Here is a 20,834-nt window from a genome sequence, read left to right as displayed (position 1 = left end):
TTTACTATTACACACTATTCAAATCAACAGACGTCAAACAGAACAGAATAACCTTTATAACCATGTAAGATAAAGTGTTTACTGTTCATTCTGACGCAGCCTTTGCCCGTGTGGATGCAGCTTCACATGCTAAGCAAAAAACAACCATAAGTGTACTGGAATATAAACTTTAGATGGGGGGATAAAATAAACAATTGCACACTGAGGCAAATACTGTAAGTTCATTTAACATCGCATGAAAATATAAATCCACCCACTGGTTCACAGGAGTTTCTACAAGCTCCAAACTCTGTATCACTAATAAACAGTTACATGTAAGACTGGCTTGTTTTTGAGAAAGCAGAAAGTGGAAATATTTGACCTTTCTTGACAAGATGGGACACAAGTGACCTTTGCTTTGGCCAAAGTACCTACCGCAATAATACATGTTGCGGTAGGTACTTTAGTGTACACATTAGTGAACAGATGTATGTAACATACGGTGTCCTTTCTGATTTCTTCTTCTTTTTTTGCATATTTCTCACACTTAAATGTTTCAGCTCATCAAACAAATTTTAATATTAGTCAAAGATAACCTAAGATGATGTAAAATGCAGTTGGTAAATTGTGGTTTTATTTCATAAGGGAAAAAGCAATCCAAGCCTACTCCTAAACCTAATAATTGTATGTACCACCCTTTGATAACTGATCATGAGACATGCTGGGGGTGAATTTTGGCCCACTCTTCTTTGCAGAATAGTTTTAATTCAGCCACATTTGAGGGTTTTTGAGTATGAATGTTTTTTTGAGGTCGTGCAAAATCATCTCAATCAGATTTAAGTTCAGACTTTGACTAGACGAGACTACTACAAACCCTTTAAGAAATAGACTTACTGGTGTGTTTGGGATCATTGTCCTGCTCTCTGAGCTGATGAATGGAGATTCTCATTCAGGAGTTTCTGGTAGAGAACAGAACTCATCCAGAACTCGTCCAGGTGCTGAAGAAGCAAAGCAGCCCGAGACCATCACACTACCACCACGGTGTTTGCCTGTTGTTATGATGTAAGCCAGATGTGACAGGACTCATCAGTCTCATCAGTCCACAGTTTTCTCTTTAAAAATTCTCCCATTGATGCCATTTTTGCTCAATCTGCAGAATCTGCAGTTCTTTAGATGTTTCTCTTGGTTCTTTTGTGACCTCGTGGATGAGTAGTTGATGTGCTCTTGGAGTAATCTTGGTAGGTCAGCCACTTCTGGGAAGGTTCTCCACTGTTCCAGGTTTCCTCTATTTGTGGATAATGGCTCTCACTGTGATTCAAAGCCTTTGAAATGACTTTGTAACCCTTTCCAGACTGATAGACGCCATTGACTTTGTTTCTCAGTTGTTTCTTTAGATCACTGAATGCTGTGTTGCTTTTTGAGATCCTTTAAGCTGCTTTACTTTGGTTTCTATTGTGATTTCTTGATTCAGCAGGTCTGGAAGTGATCAGCCTTTGGTGGGGTTGGTGACATTGAACTCAGATTTCCAAAAAATGCAGTTTATTGCAGTTAATTCATGATTTAAACAGGGAACAGTTAGTTTTTCACACAGGACGAGATAAGTTTGGATTGCTCCTTTTCCTTTAATAAATGAAAACATCATTTACAAACTGCATTTTGTATTAACTTTGGTTATATTTGTCATATATTATTTTTTGATTATCTGAAACGTTTAAGAGTGACGTTAAGCCTCTAAAAATATGTTTGTAGAAAAAAAGTACTTGAACTTCAGTGTGTTTACATAAAGCATTAGTCTACGTCCTCTGCTTTTCCCCATGCCCCATTTTGATAGATATCATACACTCCCACCAGAGCTCCCCGCTTCCCCCTCACTGTACCAGCTGCTGTGTGCACAGTTTATTTCCAGACATCCTCAGGGATTGCCATTATAAAAGGAAGTAGCTTTAATTAATGTGCATCTAACAGAACCACATTAACACAGAAGATGGATCTCTGATATGCATACCATTCATGGACTTCTGTGGAGGCTCACTGACTTCTGGGTTTAATGGAGGTGCAGGAGGAGAACGCTCTGTTCCACACGCTTCCTCGGGTTCAGCCGTTAACCGTGTGGCATCTGCTTCATGATCATTTGGCAAATTTAGATCTGGAGACTTCAGGAAAATACAGACAAAAACAACTGATTGCTACTGTTTCCACTGGATTACAAGTAAAATAGGTGATGGGCTTTAAGGCTGTACACATGAAAAATTTGTGGAACACTTTGCTAAATCCTGTGAGAATGTTTATGTGATCCTGCTGATTGTGCTACTGCATTACCACAGAAAATGCAAATAAATGAGCATTGCTCTTTTTTGGAAGTTGTTTGGAATCATCCGCTTCCAACAGTGGATCACAGCGCAGGTAAAAATAGCAACAAGAATAAAATTCTACTGACCAATAAAATGTCCATTTTTCCATAGAAATAATACATTAGATTGAAATAAATATTTTATAGAATGCTGGTGGGAATTCTTCCACGTGGTTTTATTTTATTTAACCCTTTCACGCATAGTGCTCACTACAGTGGACAGCTATTCAAAGGCTGTTTTCTTGTGTTTGTGTCAGTGTTGATGGTATACTTGCACATAAACCACTACATTGGACACTGATGTGTCACTCCATATCCTGTCACCCACTGGTCAGTGGACTGATTAAGTGAACATGTAAAAAACTCTTTGAAAAGTACATGTTTAAAAAAAATGAAGTTCAAAAATCTTTTTTCATGCCTAAAGATGAATAAAAATACTTAAGAAAAAAATCCTGATTGAGCTTGTCATAATTGTGCGTGAAAAGTTTAAATAAAGATACAATTAACTTTGATTTTATGTAAAGCAGAGATGGGTTTCTAACACAGACAAACCTGAGTTGGAGCATTTTCTGTGATCCTGGCCTCCAGCATGTTTAGCTCCTCATCAGTGTTTGCAGCTCTCCCCAGAGCCTCCTCCACCCTGTGAGTGATCCCTTCCATCCTCACTCTCACCTGGCTCACCCTCTGCTCGCTCTTCCTCACCAGCTGGGCAGTCTCCAACGCGTTGTTGACCATCGCCTCCATCCTCCTCAGGGTTGCCAGAAGCCTGTCTGTGGTGTCCTGCTCTGAAGCTGCTCCGTCTGTGATACTAACAGGATCTGTGATCACTGAAGCATCCTTCTGATCTCTCAGCTCTTTCGCCGCAGTTCTGTCTTCTTCTTTTCTCTCTGTATTGCTTCCTTTGTCAGTATGAAGAACTCTATTGGTGTTTTTTTGCTCGGTGTGCTCCTGTGACGATCTTAGTGATGCTTGCAGGTGGCAGACCTGCTCCCTCATATCAGTGATCGTCTGCTCTGCTTCCCTGAGCTTTGCTTGCATCTCAGAGAGCTCCTGAATTGACTTAATGTCTTTACTTCGGACCTTAGCCCCCTCTACGCTGAGGGCTTTCCACCACTTCGCCACAGCCACCTTCTTGGCCTCCTTGATGGGAATCTGGCTCCCACTCTGACTTTCCTTTTGTTCCCTATCCCAGGCTCTCTGCTGATCCTCCACCTTCTCCCCTTTATCCTCCCACACATACTTGTACAATTCGAGCTCCTGCAGCCTGAAACCACCACCACAGCTTTATAAACATCACTGTAATGTCTATAGTTACTAAGGGGTACTAAAAGTGCACTTATTCCTGATACGGTCTTGCACACGGAAGATGGTAACTGGTATGATTATGTAATGGAGATGCCCATAAATACACTGTAAAAACCAGACACTCGTTTTATTAGCTTAGCTTCTCAGAAGAAAGACTAACATCAACCAAAACCAATCTGTTACCATAAGAGGAGAAAGGGAGGTTACAAATAAATCACATACACATTGAGAAGCTGCTGCTTGATTCTTGCCTGTTGCTGTTGAGGAAAAGGCCTCTCCTGCATTTCCACAGGAGCACAGTCCTGTTTGTGAGAGAAGACGAGTGAGATTTCTTAATATGTACATTACTGCTATAATGAACATCATCCTCACCCTCTCGAGATGTTTATTGTGAAGAAGGTGAGCTATTTCTGCACTCGTGATCCTTTGGATGATGCTTTGAATATCGTCGTGCGTGTGGGATGGGAGACTTATATCATCTAAAACTCTGTGATGTTCCTGCAAATGAAGGAAGCATGAACTACATGAAATGAGCGGTGCTGTTAAAAGATAATCTGCAGGCAGCAAGCATTACTGACCTGCTGCATATCCTTCATCTCACTCTGCAGAGAGCGATGGTTTGGAGGCTCACGACTGTAAAGTCCCTGAGGGCTGATACAGTGTCTTTCATACCTGTCAGAATTCAGCAGAAAAAAAATCACTCATTCATAAACCATGTGTTTTGTTAAGATAATTTATAAATTTTTCAATTCACATTCACAGTGCCTGAAAAAGTAAGCCAGTGTATAAGTGCCAAAAACTGCAGTTGCACAAAATGGCCAGTTGAGGATGGCTGCAAAAGGGAATCAGTTTACATAGACATACAGCTCACATAGAAAGTGGCATGTGCTTAGAGCAAGGGTGTCAAACTTATTTTTCATGGCGAGCCACATGCAGCCCACTTTGGCCCTAAGGGGGCCGAACCATCAAATCTCCTTTTCTTTCAGCGTGAAGAAGTCACATATTTAACTGTTTCTACATGATAAAGAAAAAACTGCTGTGACAAAGAAAGGAATCCGTCAGCACAACTCTGGACTTTATAGAATTACACAAGTTTCTGTAGCTCATTGCCCAGACTGTCCAATTTCATTGGCTTTGTTTTGTTTTGTTATAGAAAGAAATTTCTGTAGTAGAAAGTAAAAAAAACAAAACAATGAAACTGTAATTGTTTATTGATTAATTACTTTGTGTAGTATGAATGACCATAAGATAGGTTGTTATCAATAAAGATGTAAAAGTAATAAAAGTAAAGATAAAAGTCCTTAATTTATGCTTGTTCTTGTTTTTGGTGTGCAGCAGATCAAACAAGTTAAGAATTAGAAATGACTTCAATCGCACATTTAGGCCTCTGAGACTCATTGAGACACTCTGAGGCATGGTTTTGTGGTAGCATTTTTTTATTCAGTAATTTCAAAAACCTTATTTTTGTGCAATTACCACTATACTGGGGAGAACACACATGAGGTTTAAGGCCCGGACAAGTTAGAAACCTTTTGTCCTCCACGATGGAAAATGGCTGAAAATAAAAACTGGGATCACTTAAGGCCAGTTCCTAATTTTATAGTTTCTGCACTTTCCAATATAGTTGAAATCCAGCCAGATGCTGCTCATTTTACATTTCCCCTCTTTCGTTTTCGTTCCTTCACTTTTTTCTGACATGCTAGCAGTAAAATACGGTGTTGTGCCAAAAAGTGATTTCCGGTATTTGCCAAAAAATTATTGATGGAATTTAAGCTGTTTTGGCTTGTTGACCTAAAATCTGTCAAAGCTTCTCTTGTGGAGAACATCTAGTAATTTAGAGCCAAAAAGAACATTCCTATCGCGAAGCAGCTGCTGCAATCAGTTTTTGGCAAAGTGACTTTTATTATTGGGGTAAAAAGTGTCGTTGAAATTAAAAATGTGTTTTTCTAAGGAGATCTAACCAAGAGGGCAGCAGAAATTGTAAAAATAACATCACAGTTTTATAAACTTACTTGAAGTGACGAAAAAGGACAGAACCGATGATTATATGGGTACAATTACATCATAAAGATACTTCCAAAACAAGTAATTTCTTTATTTTATATATAACCTCTTCATAAATCCTTTTTATTACAGTCTATTTACTAATATAAGTAAATACATTAGATTTAAAAAAACAAACAAAAACATAGAAAATCACTTTTTGGAAGACGATCAGTTTTTGGCACAACACTGGCTCCCCCTGTCTCCCTGTGTACCTGGCCTATACCATCACGCTTCCTGTCATCAGAACGTCTGCCCCCCTTCCTTCTGTCACATAATGGTATGACCCCAGTCGCTCTTTGCATGTGATTGGTCGCATCTTGTGCCCATCAAAATAAAGCTACTCACTCGCTTGGTTAATTCCATTAAGGATTAAAGTTATGCATTATTTATGCTAGCACATCAGCTTACTAGTGGGCTAACTGATGTGGGATTTTGTGCCTTTAGGTTATTAAGGCAATTGTCTGACAAATAAGTTTCATGTACAGCTAATTTTACTAACAGCCTGTCCAGGAAGTCTGCATTCTCTCCCCGGTTTTGGGGAGTAAAATTCTAGCATTTTTATTTTTACTTTTGCCCAATTAGGAGCTACTTGTGTCTGTGGATGCAGTAACGCCAAAATTGATGGTTCAAAGTGAGAGCTATGCTGGTAGCTACCATAGTGATAGTGATACCATAGTGATAACTACCATAGTGATAAGCTATGCTGGCTATATCCATCTTTTATTTCCAGACATGGATATTACTCGTGTTAGAGAGTCGAGATTTCCCAGTCTCTGTTGCTCTGATTTTCATCCTCCCTTTTTAAAGCTACAGTGCAAATCATAACACAGTTTGCCACTCAGTTTAATAGCGTAGTATTGTGCTAAACTTGATTCTCCTATAATTCTCAGAATCATATGAATCTCAAAAGGAGCCCTTTTGAGAAGTGAAAGCAACAGTCAGCACCATGTTACATTTATAAGCAATTAATTAAAAATACCTCTGAAGAACTTGGTTTGAATGTTCGTGTAACCTCATCAGCTCGGATTGCAGACCCTACAACACCGGAATAGAGGAACATTTTTCTAGTAACATCTGATTAGCATTCAATATGATGTCATGGCATTTAAAGTATCGAATATTCTCCCTTCAACTCTAAGCTCCACAATATCAAACATACCTCTATCATTCTGTGATTCTCCACATGAGCGTTCTTCATCTTTTCCATAAGAATGTCTTTCTAGACAGTTAAGGTTAAAAATTTTTTTTAAATGTGACAATTTCAACTTTCATTGTTAGGAATTTTTTTTACTTACCTTTGATATTTCTCTGTCTCTCAGTGTCAACATAATCAGAGTTTCCTCAACTCCAGCCTGTGAACATACAGGCTTTTACTAACAACACAAACTCATTACAGTGTAGAAACAATTACACTCATCTCTTCTTACCCTCAATTCAGTGTTGACCTTCCTCAATTTGTTGAGGCTTTCTTCGGAGCATGTTTTCTCAAAGATGAGTTTTTCATTCTGTGTGGAAATGAAAAATGCTCGTTTATGTAAACATCAGCTTTATTTTATATAATGGAAAGCGCACAGATTGGGCATATTTTTAAGATGTACATTACCTTGTCTTCAAGCCTTCGAATATCACTCTGAAGACATTCAACCTCATTGCTCTGAAGATCAAAAAAAGAGACTTAAATGTAAATAGTTGCCATATAAAATAAGCCGAACGCAGCAGAAAGTTTCACTGTGGGACTGCTGAGAGTTTGACATACCAGTTTGGAGCAGCTATTCTGGGTCCGACTGGCTTTCTCCCGGGCCTCTTTAAATGCTTGACGTGTCTCCTCCAGTTCTTCTGTCAGAGATCTAACTCTCACTGCTGACCTCTGAGCACTTCACATGACAAACAAACCAAGACAAGCAAATTACAAGGTAATTACATGACTGACTACATGAAAAAAGATACTGACAAGAACAAACCAAACAATTAATAAATTAATAAATGTGTGTCTATGAGAAGATTGCTTAAGGAAAAGTCTGAAGGGCCTATTTGTGCCATTTGGAGTAAGTAACTGATGCTTATTATGTTGTTGATGTTTTTTAAGAAATGGGCTTGTTATATATGTATGGTGGGTGGAATGATTGTGAAGCATGCATTTTTTATAGCTTTAAAATTTTAAAAAAGAATTGGGTTTTGGATTTTTTTAAATGTTATGTTGAGTTTTCTCTAATCCACACAGGATCAAAAGAATATATATATATATGTATATATAAATCACCAAGGTCGGTTTACTTCTCATTAGTGATCACGATTGACTACAACTGGTAGTTTCTCTTTATCAGCATAAAAGGGGTTTGTTTTACAGCACCAGCATGGTGGTGGTAGCGTCATGCTCTGGGGCTGTTTTGCTACCACTGGTACCGGTAGTGGAAAATGGATGAAATGATGAAGAAGGCTAGCTACCTATTCTTCAACTTCACCTCAAATCAACAGCTACAAGGTTGAAACTTGGACAGAGTTCGGTGTTCAAACAGGACAGTGATCCCAAACAGACATCAATACTTCTTTTGGAATGGATAAAACATTAAGCTTCTGGTCTTCCCAAAGCGATGACCGTAAACCTATTGAAAATGTATGACTGCACTCCAAAATGGGGCCTCGAAATCAATCATTTTAAATTAACTCCAACAGTTCTGCCAAGAAGAAGTCAAATCTCCATCCAGAATTTTATCAGAAGCTTGTTGACGGTACCAAACGAGTCTGGCAAGTCATCTTCACTTCATCCCTTCCACCAATCTAAATTAACTCTACCAATTCTGCTAAGAAGCATAATCAAATATCCTGCCAGAAGCTTGTTGATGCTTACTGAAGGATTCAATTGAGGTGAAACTTGCTAAGGGATGCTTAAACAAATATTAATGGTGGTGTATGTACATGTATTTAGAGCCTTTATATATTATTTTGCCCCTGTGTGGATTTGAGAAAGTCTAAATGAAGGTCTTGCTTCTTTGGTCATTAAAGATGAATGCTGTACAATCATTCCACCCTGGAAAAAAAAGTACAGAGAAATCACTAAAAGCCCAAAATTAATAACATTTGTGCCCACAATGAGTTCATGTGAACTTCTACCCATAGCTGGTTTTCAGAGTTTATCTTATTTGTTTAAATATGCTTTTGAATATGTAGTCACTTCACAAAGGTGTGTCTGTTAGGCCTTATTCATATGAATAAGTTCACATAAACTAGTTTCACAATAGTTTGATACAAGTTAATCTGAGCAATCTGAACACTGATCATGTTCAGAGTTAAGATATATTTGTTAAAATATACGTGTTGTCCAAACCCGAGTTTACCTACATGAAATATGTGCAGTCTATAATGATTGGTATTGGTATTTCTGCTCATTTTTCAGTCATTAGATGTTTATTACACTTTTAGTGATCAGTTTCTCATTTTTGAAGTGCAAATAAATGATATGATATAGTTGAATAATAAAACTTGAATAATAAAACAATCTGCTTTTGCTGGAAGTTATTACAGTAGTGTAATCTTACATGCTTGAAATGCAGTTAACTGTGGGAGAAATTAGTTTATTCTTCACCTGACCAGCTTTGCTCGCAGCTCAGTGATGTCCAGAGTGAGCTGCAGGTTTGTGTCTTCACATTGAGCAACAGTCCTCAGCAGACTACTGTTCTGCTCACTAAGTTTGCGGTTGGCATGCTTCAGTTCAGCCACTGTACATGACAGGTCTTTTCCATCGCTGAAGCCAAAGAAATGGTTACTAATGTGTGAAATCAAACTGATTAGGGAGGCAAACAGAAGCAATGGTTAAACTAGAATAAAATATCCAACCAGAAACACAGCTGGCCTTCTGATGACGTCTCTTCACTTTGACAAAATGACAAACCCAGCCCTGAAAGGAAATCAGGAGTAATGAATTGTTTCATATTTAATAAACTGAGTCTCAAAACTCCGAATAAAACCTGGAAACACACCATTTGCATTTACAGGCTCTTCAGATGTGTTTGGCCGAGGTACATGGCTGCTGTCCTCATCAGTACTGTAACACAGGAAAACTGAGTGATATCACAGCTGATTAAAAAAAAATTTTTATTGATAGAAAAGTAGGGAAAAAAATAAATTTAACTGCATATGGCCTGCTGTGTTTGTAAAAAAGATCAAATGTGATAGACATTGTGGTAGACCATCTTCATCCCTTCATCTTTAAATTATTCTTCCCCTTGTTTTAGATGATTACCTTCAAAGGTAATTATTTAAAGTGGAGCTAACTTAAAAAAAGTCAAAATAAAAATATACTGTTGGGAACTTTAATCTGTAGTAACAATATATTTAATTGGATATGAAGCTTTAGATGTAATGCCAAGGTTGCATAACATCTCTAATAAGATCCCTTGTGTAGAGTTTAAGTCTCACCTGTCCTCGCTGCACTGGGTGATCCACGTCCTCATGGTGGAGTGAAACGTCTCTCTGCTCACATGTGGGTCCTGACAGTCAGGGTCAAGCAGCCGTTGCAGGGCAGCCAATCGGTCCTGCCCTGGGCTCTGAGCAGTCATGGTGTGCAGATACTCGAAAATGGTAGAGGCTAACACTTCTCCTGAAGGCAAGAGGGGAAAAGGAGGAAATGAAAAAGACGTCACACCATTACTGCACCGTTTTTTTGTCTAAATGAAATTCAGTCCATCTGTGTACCTGATTTGCTGCTATTACACGTATCATACACGATGTCAAGGAGTTCATGTTCAGATAATCCGCTTGTGTCTTTGCTGTCCTCAAACACATCGTTCATCCCACAGCCAGATGTCTCCCACACTTTACATGTGTTAGAAAATGTTAGAAAAAGAAATGAATATGCTGTATACTTGTTTGATACTAATACTGGATAAACTGAAACACTCACCATTATTGTCGTCAGACATTGTGTTTGTTTCTCCTGAAGCCACAGAGAGCAACTATGCGGGACAGTCATGTCCCTGCATGACCTGAAATTTAAATAAACAAATGCATTTTTAACTTTGTGCATTGTGTCTGGAGGCTAAAACTAACAGACTAATATCATAAAATTGAACAGAAATTGGAATTACGTATTATCTTTGATGCAAATTGGATCATAGATGGTTTTTAGAAACTAAATCTAGCCAGTCTTCATAAAAAATGAGTTAAAAAATGCAGGTTTTCAGACAGTACAGTTGTGTTAAAGAACTGTCACGTGAACCAAATTTCCACCTCTGAAGATTTCTGCAGGGAAGACAATTCATATGGTTTACAGTTAGATTGGAAGACACATATGTTTTTGGTCTTATCTCATATAGCCTTTAAACATTTATTTTTAAACAGAAACAAGTCAGAAAAAAATCTTACTTTTCAGTCCGGAAAGGTTTTCTGTAAAGAAAATCATTCAGTAAGAAGCATCACCTTATTGTTTGTCTTCTACTCTTTAATTCTGAAATACTGTGAAGTCTTCAAGGTGCTTCTTTGGTTTTCAGGACTCACATCAAAACCAGCTGACATCCCCTCAGCCTCCCTCCACACCCTCCTCCCACTGCTTGCCAAAATGCAGCTCTGGAGAGGTTTGTGACAATGATGCACACAGTAAATTTAAATTCACACGTTTAACACATCAAATGCACAGTCTCCCCTTTGAATTCAGCAAATGTAGGAAGTAACTACCTTCCAGTGTGAGTGTGTGTGGCAGTTTATTCCCAATAAAACACTATTGTTTTATTGTATTGTAAGCGATGGCTCTCCCATTGTTAACTAAATTCGTCTTTTTTTTTGTGGCAATTTCTCTTTGAGTTATAGTAATGACTGTATTTTTTTCTACAGTCATTGAGTCATAGTGTTTATGGTTTCTGCCCGGACATAATTTCAGTTGCGCCATCCGTGTGTTTCGGAAGCATGAATTAGCTACTAGCAGACAACGGGTGGAAGAAATTGTATTTTTATTTTTACAATTTTTTTTTAGATAAATCTAGCTTCGGGTCGTTTTGGTTATTCTTTCAAGATGTCTCGAGGCTCTATCGAGATCCCTTTACGGGACACAGATGAGGTAAATCTTTCCGTGAACCTGTTTTCACTAAGAGGATCTAGCTGTGCTGTTAGCCGCTTAAGCTAACTGCGGATAGCCTGAGCTGATGTTGTGTACCTGCTTACAGAGTGGCATTGTAACGAAAGCCTGGTGTATTTGTTTGCAATCTGGAGTTTAAACATAGTGACATTTTAATACTTGTCAGCTGTTCCAACTCCTTAAATATGCGTTCGGCGCCTGTGCAAAGCTTACTTATCGCGATGTTTTGTCGTCGCCGTTCTCAGTGATGCAGTAAACATTAAATTCTACTGAGGTGTTTTCTATTTAATTTAAGAGCCTGATAAGCGTTGTGGTATTTCAACACATCACCGAATTTGTGACAGATGTGTTGTAGTTGCAGGCAGTCGGTTGCATTAGTGTTTAGGCTACGTTAGGAGTGGACCAAGTATTAGAAACATATGCCAGTAATAGTCAGTATAACCAACACATTTATTGAACCTTGTAAGCATTTGCAGCAGCAAAGTTTTTCTATTAAACTGTGTAGGTCAAGTGAAATCTACCTAAGAAACTGACGTTGAAGAATTAAATGCAAAATGTTTTTTTTTGTTAAACATATTTTGTTAAAATAGAAAATATGCAAGAGAGAAGATGGAAACCATTTTTTAAAGTAAAAATATAAGTACACACTTAATGTAAAATTAAAATCAAATATTCCAAAATTAAAGCAACACTATGTACAGTACAGAGTTATAAAGTCTGATGGCCACAGGTAGGCATGGTTATCAATCTCTGGGTTCTGTGCATAGAGGATGGCACTGACCAGCACAGACTCATAAAAAATTGGGAGCATCATCCCATAAGTATTAAAGTTCATTCATTAGACAGTAAATACAAGTTTGATTCTCCTTGTAGAGGACTTCTGTGTTTTAATCAGTGTAAACACCGAGGTATTTGAAATCCCCCATCGTCTCCACACAGACCCCATGGATGGAAATGGGGGTCGCTGGAGTTCTTGGCCTATTCATGCCCACAACCCGTTCCTTAGTCTTTGCTACATTAGGATGCAGGTGGTTTTCTTGCAGTGCGTAACAAAGTTTCCAGTTTCTAATTCATAACACTCTGAATTGATACATGTGTCAGGATTTACACTACTATTACAATAAAATAATATAATGCACATATAATCTGCATAGATATGTTTTTCCACTGGCAACACCATGCATGCTGAGATACTTACTGTAATAACATACATACATATCTGTGTTTTCCAGGTCATCGAGCTCGACTTCGACCAACTTCCTGAAGGAGATGAGGTCATCAGTATCTTGAAGCAGGAGCACACGCAGCTGCACATTTGGATTGCTCTGGCGGTGAGTCGATACATCGGCCCTAGACTTCATGGTTGTTGTTCTACAAATAATGATTAAGCTCTTTTTTCAGTTTATCCCAAACGTCAGTGTGACAGCTCGAAGTATTTTGTTTTCTCAACCCAAAATACAAAGATGTGACAGAGAAGCAAAATCGCACATTTGAGAACCAGAAAATTTCAATAAGTGAATTTTAAACAGTAAATTTCTTGTCAATCAGGTAGTTCTTAGATTCAGATTAATTACTGCATCAACTGATGTGTGTATAAATGTTAATTTGATGAAACGTGTACAAACAATGTGAAATTCCAATCGAGTGTGACAGTTTTCCTTCTATTTCTTCTTAAGTTGGAGTACTACAAACAGGGCAAAACAGAAGACTTTGTAAAGCTTTTAGAGGCAGCACGTATTGATGGAAACCTCGACTACAGAGACCACGAAAAAGACCAGATGACCTGTCTGGACACACTGGCAGCTTACTATGTCCAGCAAGCACGTAAAGAGAAAAACAAAGATGCCAAGAAAGAGCTCATCACACAGGCTACGCTCCTGTATACTATGGCAGACAAGATCATCATGTATGATCAGGTAGGAAAAAAAGTAGCATAGCAGGTGATAAATGAGGTTATGTTTCTTGCATTTCAAGTAAATTGAACATACTGTTGTCTCGATCAGAACCATTTGTTGGGAAGAGCCTGTTTCTGCCTGCTGGAAGGAGACAAGATGGACCAGGCCGATGCTCAGTTCCACTTTGTCCTCAACCAGTCCACTAATAACATCCCTGCTTTGCTTGGTAACTTGAATATGAAACAGCGTAGGACTGAAATGCACTACACTGATTGACTGAAGTAATAACAATGTTGTTGTTAAACAGGTAAGGCTTGCATCTCCTTCAATAAAAAGGATTACAGAGGAGCATTGGCATACTACAAAAAGGCTCTGCGTACAAACCCCGGCTGCCCAGGTAAACCAATAACATGTTATGTCTTTAAACAGTCCCCGCATGCCTGTATTTAATTTATTATTATTGTTGTTGTCATGATCATCAATATTATGATGAAAATATTATTGTTGCAGCAGCAACAAGAGCCAGCATGTTCATGTTTTATGTGGCAAAGATATGTAGGTAATGAGCCACTTCATTGTTAACTTACAAATACAATTTATGAACAGAAGATCCTTGATTTTAAAAACACAGGACCGCAGATAATATATTTGCCCTTCACTCATATTGGTTCTAAAACGAATGTTCCCAACTTGTTCTTTGTCTTGTTTTTGTGTAGCTGAGGTGAGGCTGGGGATGGGCCACTGTTTCGTCAAGCTCAACAAACTGGAGAAGGCTCGTTTGGCTTTCGGTCGAGCCCTGGAGCTTAATTCAAAGTGTGTGGGAGCGCTCGTTGGTTTGGCTGTTTTAGAGCTCAACAACAAAGAGGCAGACTCCATCAAGAACGGAGTGCAGCTCCTTTCGCGGGCCTACACCATCGACCCCAGCAACCCCATGGTGCTCAACCACCTCGCCAACCACTTCTTCTTCAAAAAGGTAATCACGGCTGTGTTGTTGAAATGCGGTGAAAATATAAGTTTTAGCCTTTCGCTGTTATTAACTGTTCTTCGTGCCTATGTGCTTTCTGCTTCCTCTCAGGACTACAGTAAAGTGCAGCATCTCGCTCTGCACGCTTTCCACAACACCGAAGTTGAGGCCATGCAGGCTGAGAGCTGCTATCAGTTAGCTCGCTCGTTTCACGTGCAGGTACGATCCCAACCAGCCGCGTGCAAGCTTGTTATTGTTTACTGAGATCGCCATTCATATCTGTGCTTTCTTCTTCCACAGGAGGACTACGACCAGGCGTTTCAGTATTATTACCAAGCCACTCAGTTTGCCTCGTCCACCTTTGTGCTGCCGTTCTTCGGCCTGGGGCAGATGTATGTATATCGAAGAGACAAAGAAAATGCAGCGCAGTGCTTTGAAAAGGTTTTAAAGGCTTACCCCAACAACTATGAGACTATGAAAATCCTTGGGTCTCTCTATGCAACATCTGACGATCAGGAAAAAAGAGACATTGCAAAAGTGTGTATTCTCATGTCACTTATCTCATAGCTTGGAAAATTGTGCCAGACATATTTTGATAAATATGCTTAATGGTTACTGGATATATTCCACTGTTTTTGTTTCATAGGGGCACTTGAAGAAAGTAACAGAGCAGTACCCAGATGATGTGGAGGCGTGGATTGAGCTGGCACAAATTCTGGAGCAGACAGACATCCAAGGAGCGCTGTCCGCTTACGGCACAGCTACGCGCATCCTGCAGGAGAAGGTGCAGGCCGACGTTCCCCCCGAGATTCTCAACAACCTGGGGGCTCTGCACTTCAGACTGGGCAACCTAGGGGAAGCCAAGGTAGCTAATAATATACCATAAATGCAGTTTAACCTGAGAGCTCCTGAACTAAGTATAGCTTCATTTAGTTGGGAATTTATTCAGTTAATATGGAACTGCAGAATATTACTGGATGCCTGTGGTATTTACTGATCATCGAGTGTACATAACTCTGTATAAATAGTAGAGCTAATTCAAGACGGGGTCATGTCTTGTTCCCACCAGAAATATTTTCTAGCTTCTCTGGAGCGAGCCAAAGCCGAAGGAGAGCATGACGAGCATTACTACAATGCCATTTCTGTCACCACCTCCTACAATCTGGCCCGTCTGTACGAGGCTATGTGTGAATTCCACGAAGCCGAGAAACTCTACAAAAACATCCTCAGAGAACATCCCAACTATGTGGATTGTAAGCATGCATCGATAAAACATGAGCCTATGAAAAAACAAACAAACAACAAGTTTCCACTCTGTGATTGTTTATTTTGGCCTGCAGGTTATTTGCGTCTTGGAGCGATGGCTCGGGACAAAGGAAACTTCTATGAAGCCTCCGACTGGTTCAAAGAAGCTCTTCAGATTAATCAGGTACAGCCTGGTGTTAAATGTCATCGATAGACAAAGTCTGCTGCAAAAACTCTTTTTTTTTTTCTTTTTCCATTAAGTGATATTTGTTCTGCAGGATCACCCGGATGCCTGGTCCCTGATAGGAAATCTTCACCTGGCCAAACAGGAGTGGGGTCCAGGTCAAAAGAAGTTTGAACGTATTCTCAAGCAGCCGTCCACGCAGAACGACACCTACTCCATGCTGGCTCTGGGTAACGTGTGGTTACAGACGCTGCACCAGCCCACCAGAGACCGTGAAAAGGTACGTGGAAACCTGCTGTCGGGACACCGATTGAATATTTAACTGTGTGAGAGAGCTTAAAGAACACTTGTAAAACAGCATAGCAGTTCACTGAATGCTATTGCTAAATAAACACAGGCAGCTGGTTAGCATAGTTGTTACAAAGTTCAGCTATGTGCAGGCACTTGAGTAAAACATGTGCTCGCTGGTGATAAATGTCTCGGCAGGAAAAGAGACACCAAGATCGAGCCCTGGCAATCTACAAGCAAGTCCTGCGAAATGATGCCAAGAACCTCTATGCCGCCAATGGCATCGGTCAGCCACTCTTCAGTCTCTCTTATCTTTTTTATCTGTTCTGCTGTGTGTGTTTTGCATTAAGTATATGCATATATTTTTATGTCTAGGTGCTGTCCTTGCCCACAAGGGCTACTTCAGAGAGGCGCGAGATGTTTTCGCGCAGGTGAGGGAGGCCACAGCCGAAATCAGTGATGTGTGGCTAAATCTGGCTCACATCTACGTGGAGCAGAAGCAGTACATCAGCGCCGTGCAGATGGTAAACGCCTCACTTGTGTTAAACTGTTACAGTTTTTGTCTTTCCTTTGCTTTTTCCATTTAAGTTTTTTTTCTCTCTGTCTGACAGTACGAGAACTGCCTGAAGAAGTTTTACAAATATCAGAACACAGAGGTGCTGCTTTACCTCGCACGTGCGCTCTTCAAATGTGGCAAACTGCAAGAGTGCAAACAGATGCTCCTGAAGGTAAAATGAAATCAGAGGCTTATGCTTCATTCTGCAGTGTGGGGGGAAGTGTAACTCTGTCTTTCTGATGTTCCTACATCAAGGCCCGTCACGTGGCGCCCAATGACACAGTGCTGATGTTTAATGTGGCCCTGGTGCTTCAGAGACTGGCCACCCTTGTGCTTAAAGATGAGAAGAGCAACTTGAAGGCTGTGCTCAGTGCTGTCAAAGAGCTGGAACTGGCTCACAGGTAATGATTTGATTTATGTTCCCACCTCCCTGTCTCTTCCTCTGGCCGTCCTTTACTAATCCTGCAGTGTCATCTCCCTCACAGGTACTTCAGCTACCTCAGCAAGGCTGGAGACAAGATGAGGTTTGACCTTGCTCTCGCTGCTTCTGAGGCCAGGTCAGTCTGAGTTGTTTCACAGTTCAAAATATTCCTTATTTAGTTTATACTGATCCTGGGTCAGTGCAACCTTTTAGTTCATCCACAGATTGTTTTAGCTTCTTTCTGAACCCCAGTCTTCTGATTGGCTGCCCCTCATAAAACAGCAGGTTTGTGGGGCTGTGGTGTGGATCTGGTTCCCACTGACATCATACAGACCCAAGAGTAGAAAGACCAGTTTGAAATGGAGTGTGATGATTTGGCAGTACTTCTATCAGTCTTTAATTTAATGAGCTTTTTTTTTGGGGGGGGGGGGGGGTGCTGTGTTTGGTGTCTTTTGTAACATAATTTGGAATATTGGTGTGTTTTGGGAATGCAGGCAGTGCTCTGACTTGCTGAGTCAAGCTCAGTACCATGTAGCTAGAGCCAGAAAGCAGGACGAGGAGGAGAAAGAGCTTCGAGCCAAACAAGAGCAGGAGAGAGACCTGCTGCGCCAACAGCTGATAAAGGAACAGGTACCTTTTTTTTTTTTTTTTTTTAAGTAATCACCATGATGCGTTTCATTTTGCCCATAATGTCTGACTGTGATTCATTTTTTAAATAAACTAATCAGTCATCTGTTGGGTTGTCTCAATAACTAACTTTCTTTAGGAGGAAAAGAGGAACAGAGAAGTGGAGGAGCAGAAGAAGCTTTTGGAGCAGAGAGCTTTGTATGTGGAAAAGACCAAGAACCTGCTGACCTTTGCAGAGGGATCAAAGGAAATGCCCAAAGAAAAGAAGAAGGGCAGCAGTGGTGGAGGAGGACGTGTGAGTGTTAATACGGCTAAACCCAGCAGCGAGCTCTAAACTGCACTTAATGCATTGTGGTTAACACTTTTTCTTTTGTTTTTCTCTCCAAGCGTAAGAAAGGAGGCGACATGGACGATTTTGTTAATGACGAGTCTGACGAGGACCTGCCGTTGAAGAAGAAGAAGAAGAGAAAGGCCAGTAGCAGCGAACAGGAGGAGGATGAGAAGGGAGAGAGGAAGAAGAAGAAGAGGAGGTAAGTGTTCTGCAGTGAATGCAAAATGTTGTTTAGTCTGACTGCAGAGCACAACATTTAGATTCTGGGATTCAATTTTGTGTTGCAGACCTGCTAAAGGAGGAGAAGATGACAGCGATGAGGAAGGAACATCACGACCCAAGAAGCAGCGTAAACCCAAAGAAGGACGCAAGAAGATCGAGAAGGTCCGCTTTAGTCATTATTTGCTGTTTTTCTCTGTCTCAATTAGTTTTCAGAATTTACAAAATCAGTTTTCAGCTCCAGTTTCTCTTATAATTGTAACATCTTTCTCATTTCAGTCTCAGCCTGAGCGTCTGCCTCCGTCTCTTAAAGGAAAGATCAAATCTAAGGCTATCATTTCGTCTTCTGAGTCCTCCTCAGATGAGGATGGACTGAAAATAGCAGAAGACAGGTAAAAGCTTAATGTGAGATTTTTACAGTATTACGAAGCCTTGAAAACATTATTTGACACAAACCTCATGGCGCTCTTTCTCCCATCCAGACATCAAAGAGACAGTGGTTCGGGATCTGACGATGAAGTCGGCCACAGGAAGCGCATTGCATCTGACAGCGACTCCGACGGCGGCCGTAACCGCTCCGGTAGTGAGGCAGGCAGCCCTCGGCGCTCCGCCGGCTCTGACGACGACGAATCTGGCAGCGACCGTCCAGTGAAGAAGAGAAGGGTGCAGAGGCAGTCTGACTCTGAACAGTCGGACAATGAGAGCAAGAGGAGTCGGTCGGGATCAGATGATGAATCTAGGGCTGGATCACCCGCTCCGGCATCGGACCGAGGATCTGAAGCGGGATCGGACAACGAGGGCTCCCCACGCCGCTCTGACAACGAGGGCTCCCCACGCCGCTCTGACAATGGCTCCGAGCAGGAGGCCTCCAACAACGAAGATGATGACAGTGATTAACTCTTCACATCACCCAGACTCGTGTAACGCTGAGAAAACTCTTAAACATCTGCATTTTTGTTTGAAATAAAAGCAGAATTTCTGTCCGTATGAGAATTTTTTTTGCGCATAGCGTTTTGGTCACATCTTACTGGGAATTTCTTTTCTTGATGTTTTGTTAAAATTTGCTAAAATGTGTAAAGAAAAAAAAAGTTAAATAAAAAAACCCCCAAAAAATTTGTTGCTTATTTTGTACAGATGTTTATTTGCCTTTGAAAAGTACCGGTAAGGTGTGCAGGGGCTGTAAACCACAGTAGAGCATTAAAAAAGGTGTCCTATACTTGTGCTCGACAGCAGGGGCATCGTGATGTGATCAAACACCTGCTGAGTTAAATCAGGTCGACACATCACTGTAATTGTTGACTGCTATGCCTGGTTACGCTGATGTTCAATAAGACTACTATTCATTCATACTAACAATGGGTTCATACCACATCTTTTCATCTCTATTTCCTCCACAGTCATAATTTGTCATGCAAGTACAGGTATATTTATATTTATGTTTTACATTTTTGGTAAGGTGGTGTTGATAAAATACTGAGAGAAACACTTGATTTAACATTGTTTTTACTTGTGTATGAAGACAAATCACTAAAACTATAGACAAACATGTAGCAAGTACGTAAAAGTCATAAAAATTCAACCTGCAGTAAGCACCATCTGCTTTGTTAGGTACAGCCGTTCAACTCACACAACTATCCAATCAGCCAATCACGTGGCAGGAAGCTCATTTAGGCTTGTAGATGTAGTCAAGACAACCCACTGAAGTTCAAATTGAGCATGAAAATGGAGAACAAAAGTGATTTAAGTGACTTTGAATGTAACATGGTTGTTGGTGTCAGTATTTCAGAAACTGACGGGATTTTCTCACTCAACCATCTCGAGGGTTTAAAGAGAATGCCCCCCCCCCAAAAAAAGGACACATGCAATGAATGAGTGATGGTTCTCTGCTTTGTTGATATCTGAGATCAGGATTTTTTTGAGGCAGCTGTGATTCAAAGTACCTGTTACAAGCAAAGTAAACATAAAGTCATCACTGAAAACACAACATGTCATGTCTTAATGGCCACAGCAGTACAAGACAACAGTGGGTGCCACTCTTGAACAGGAAACTGAGGCTAAAATTCCCACAAGCTCACCAAAATTACACAATAAAAGGTTGGAAATATATTGCCTGCTGTGATTAGTCTTCACTTCAGCTACATTGCTACATGATGGGGTCAGAATTTGGTGTAAACATAAAAGCATGGATACATCCTGTCTTGTATCAATGGTTAAGGCTTCTGAGGGTGTGTGATAGTTTGTTTGGGCCCCTTAGTACCAACTAAACACTGTTTAAACACCACAGCCTTTGTATGGTGGCTGACCATGTCCATTCCTGTAGGACCACATTGTACCCACATACCTGCTTCTAGCAGGAT

General features: G+C 40.3%; 2 protein-coding genes across 2 annotated transcripts in view; one reads left to right on the top strand and one right to left on the bottom strand.

Annotated features, from left to right (window-relative positions):
• Nucleotides 1–11,214, bottom strand: part of irag1 (inositol 1,4,5-triphosphate receptor associated 1) — a 37,307-nt gene extending 26,093 nt beyond the window's left edge. The window contains exons 1-18 of the mRNA XM_086287805.1: nt 11,096–11,214; nt 10,581–10,662; nt 10,373–10,492; nt 10,097–10,277; nt 9,658–9,722; nt 9,515–9,575; nt 9,264–9,422; nt 7,437–7,554; nt 7,284–7,334; nt 7,108–7,185; nt 6,976–7,032; nt 6,840–6,899; nt 6,660–6,715; nt 4,213–4,306; nt 4,007–4,132; nt 3,857–3,936; nt 2,882–3,593; nt 1,985–2,132 (exon numbers count right to left, since the gene is read on the bottom strand). Coding sequence (XP_086143931.1) covers nt 1,985–2,132; nt 2,882–3,593; nt 3,857–3,936; nt 4,007–4,132; nt 4,213–4,306; nt 6,660–6,715; nt 6,840–6,899; nt 6,976–7,032; nt 7,108–7,185; nt 7,284–7,334; nt 7,437–7,554; nt 9,264–9,422; nt 9,515–9,575; nt 9,658–9,722; nt 10,097–10,277; nt 10,373–10,492; nt 10,581–10,599 — 2,185 coding nt within the window. The 5' untranslated portion in view covers nt 10,600–10,662; nt 11,096–11,214. The remainder of the gene's footprint in view (nt 1–1,984; nt 2,133–2,881; nt 3,594–3,856; nt 3,937–4,006; nt 4,133–4,212; nt 4,307–6,659; nt 6,716–6,839; nt 6,900–6,975; nt 7,033–7,107; nt 7,186–7,283; nt 7,335–7,436; nt 7,555–9,263; nt 9,423–9,514; nt 9,576–9,657; nt 9,723–10,096; nt 10,278–10,372; nt 10,493–10,580; nt 10,663–11,095) is intronic.
• Nucleotides 11,215–11,541: 327 nt separating this feature from the next.
• On the top strand, nt 11,542–20,367 carry ctr9 (CTR9 component of Paf1/RNA polymerase II complex). Its single transcript, XM_086287804.1, has 23 exons — nt 11,542–11,729; nt 12,980–13,078; nt 13,424–13,663; nt 13,751–13,868; nt 13,950–14,039; nt 14,359–14,615; nt 14,718–14,825; nt 14,907–15,143; nt 15,253–15,471; nt 15,676–15,859; nt 15,947–16,035; nt 16,130–16,315; nt 16,522–16,609; nt 16,699–16,847; nt 16,935–17,051; nt 17,135–17,280; nt 17,365–17,436; nt 17,795–17,930; nt 18,067–18,222; nt 18,315–18,457; nt 18,546–18,642; nt 18,757–18,869; nt 18,960–20,367. Exons 1-23 carry the CDS (start codon nt 11,685–11,687, stop codon nt 19,372–19,374), a joined length of 3,504 nt encoding a protein of 1,167 aa, XP_086143930.1. The 5' UTR covers nt 11,542–11,684; the 3' UTR covers nt 19,375–20,367.
• Nucleotides 20,368–20,834: the final 467 nt, after the last annotated feature.

The sequence above is a fragment of the Aulonocara sp. 'chitande type north' Nkhata Bay genome, linkage group LG1, assembly GCF_057382095.1.
Source record: "Aulonocara sp. 'chitande type north' Nkhata Bay isolate Kocher_YH1m ecotype deep benthic linkage group LG1, A_spYH_male_GT1.1, whole genome shotgun sequence".
In the NCBI taxonomy this organism is placed as follows: domain Eukaryota; kingdom Metazoa; phylum Chordata; class Actinopteri; order Cichliformes; family Cichlidae; genus Aulonocara; species Aulonocara sp. 'chitande type north' Nkhata Bay.
This window is presented reverse-complemented; position numbering and strand designations above follow the sequence as displayed.

Coding starts and splice junctions, on each gene's coding strand:
- ctr9 (XM_086287804.1), top strand. CDS start 11,685: ATGTCTCGAGGCTCTATCGAGATCCCTTTACGGGACACAGATGAG. Junction 15,860..15,946: donor ACATCCCAACTATGTGGATT/GTAAGCATGCAT, acceptor TTTGGCCTGCAG/GTTATTTGCGTCTTGGAGCG. Junction 16,610..16,698: donor CTATGCCGCCAATGGCATCG/GTCAGCCACTCT, acceptor TTTTATGTCTAG/GTGCTGTCCTTGCCCACAAG.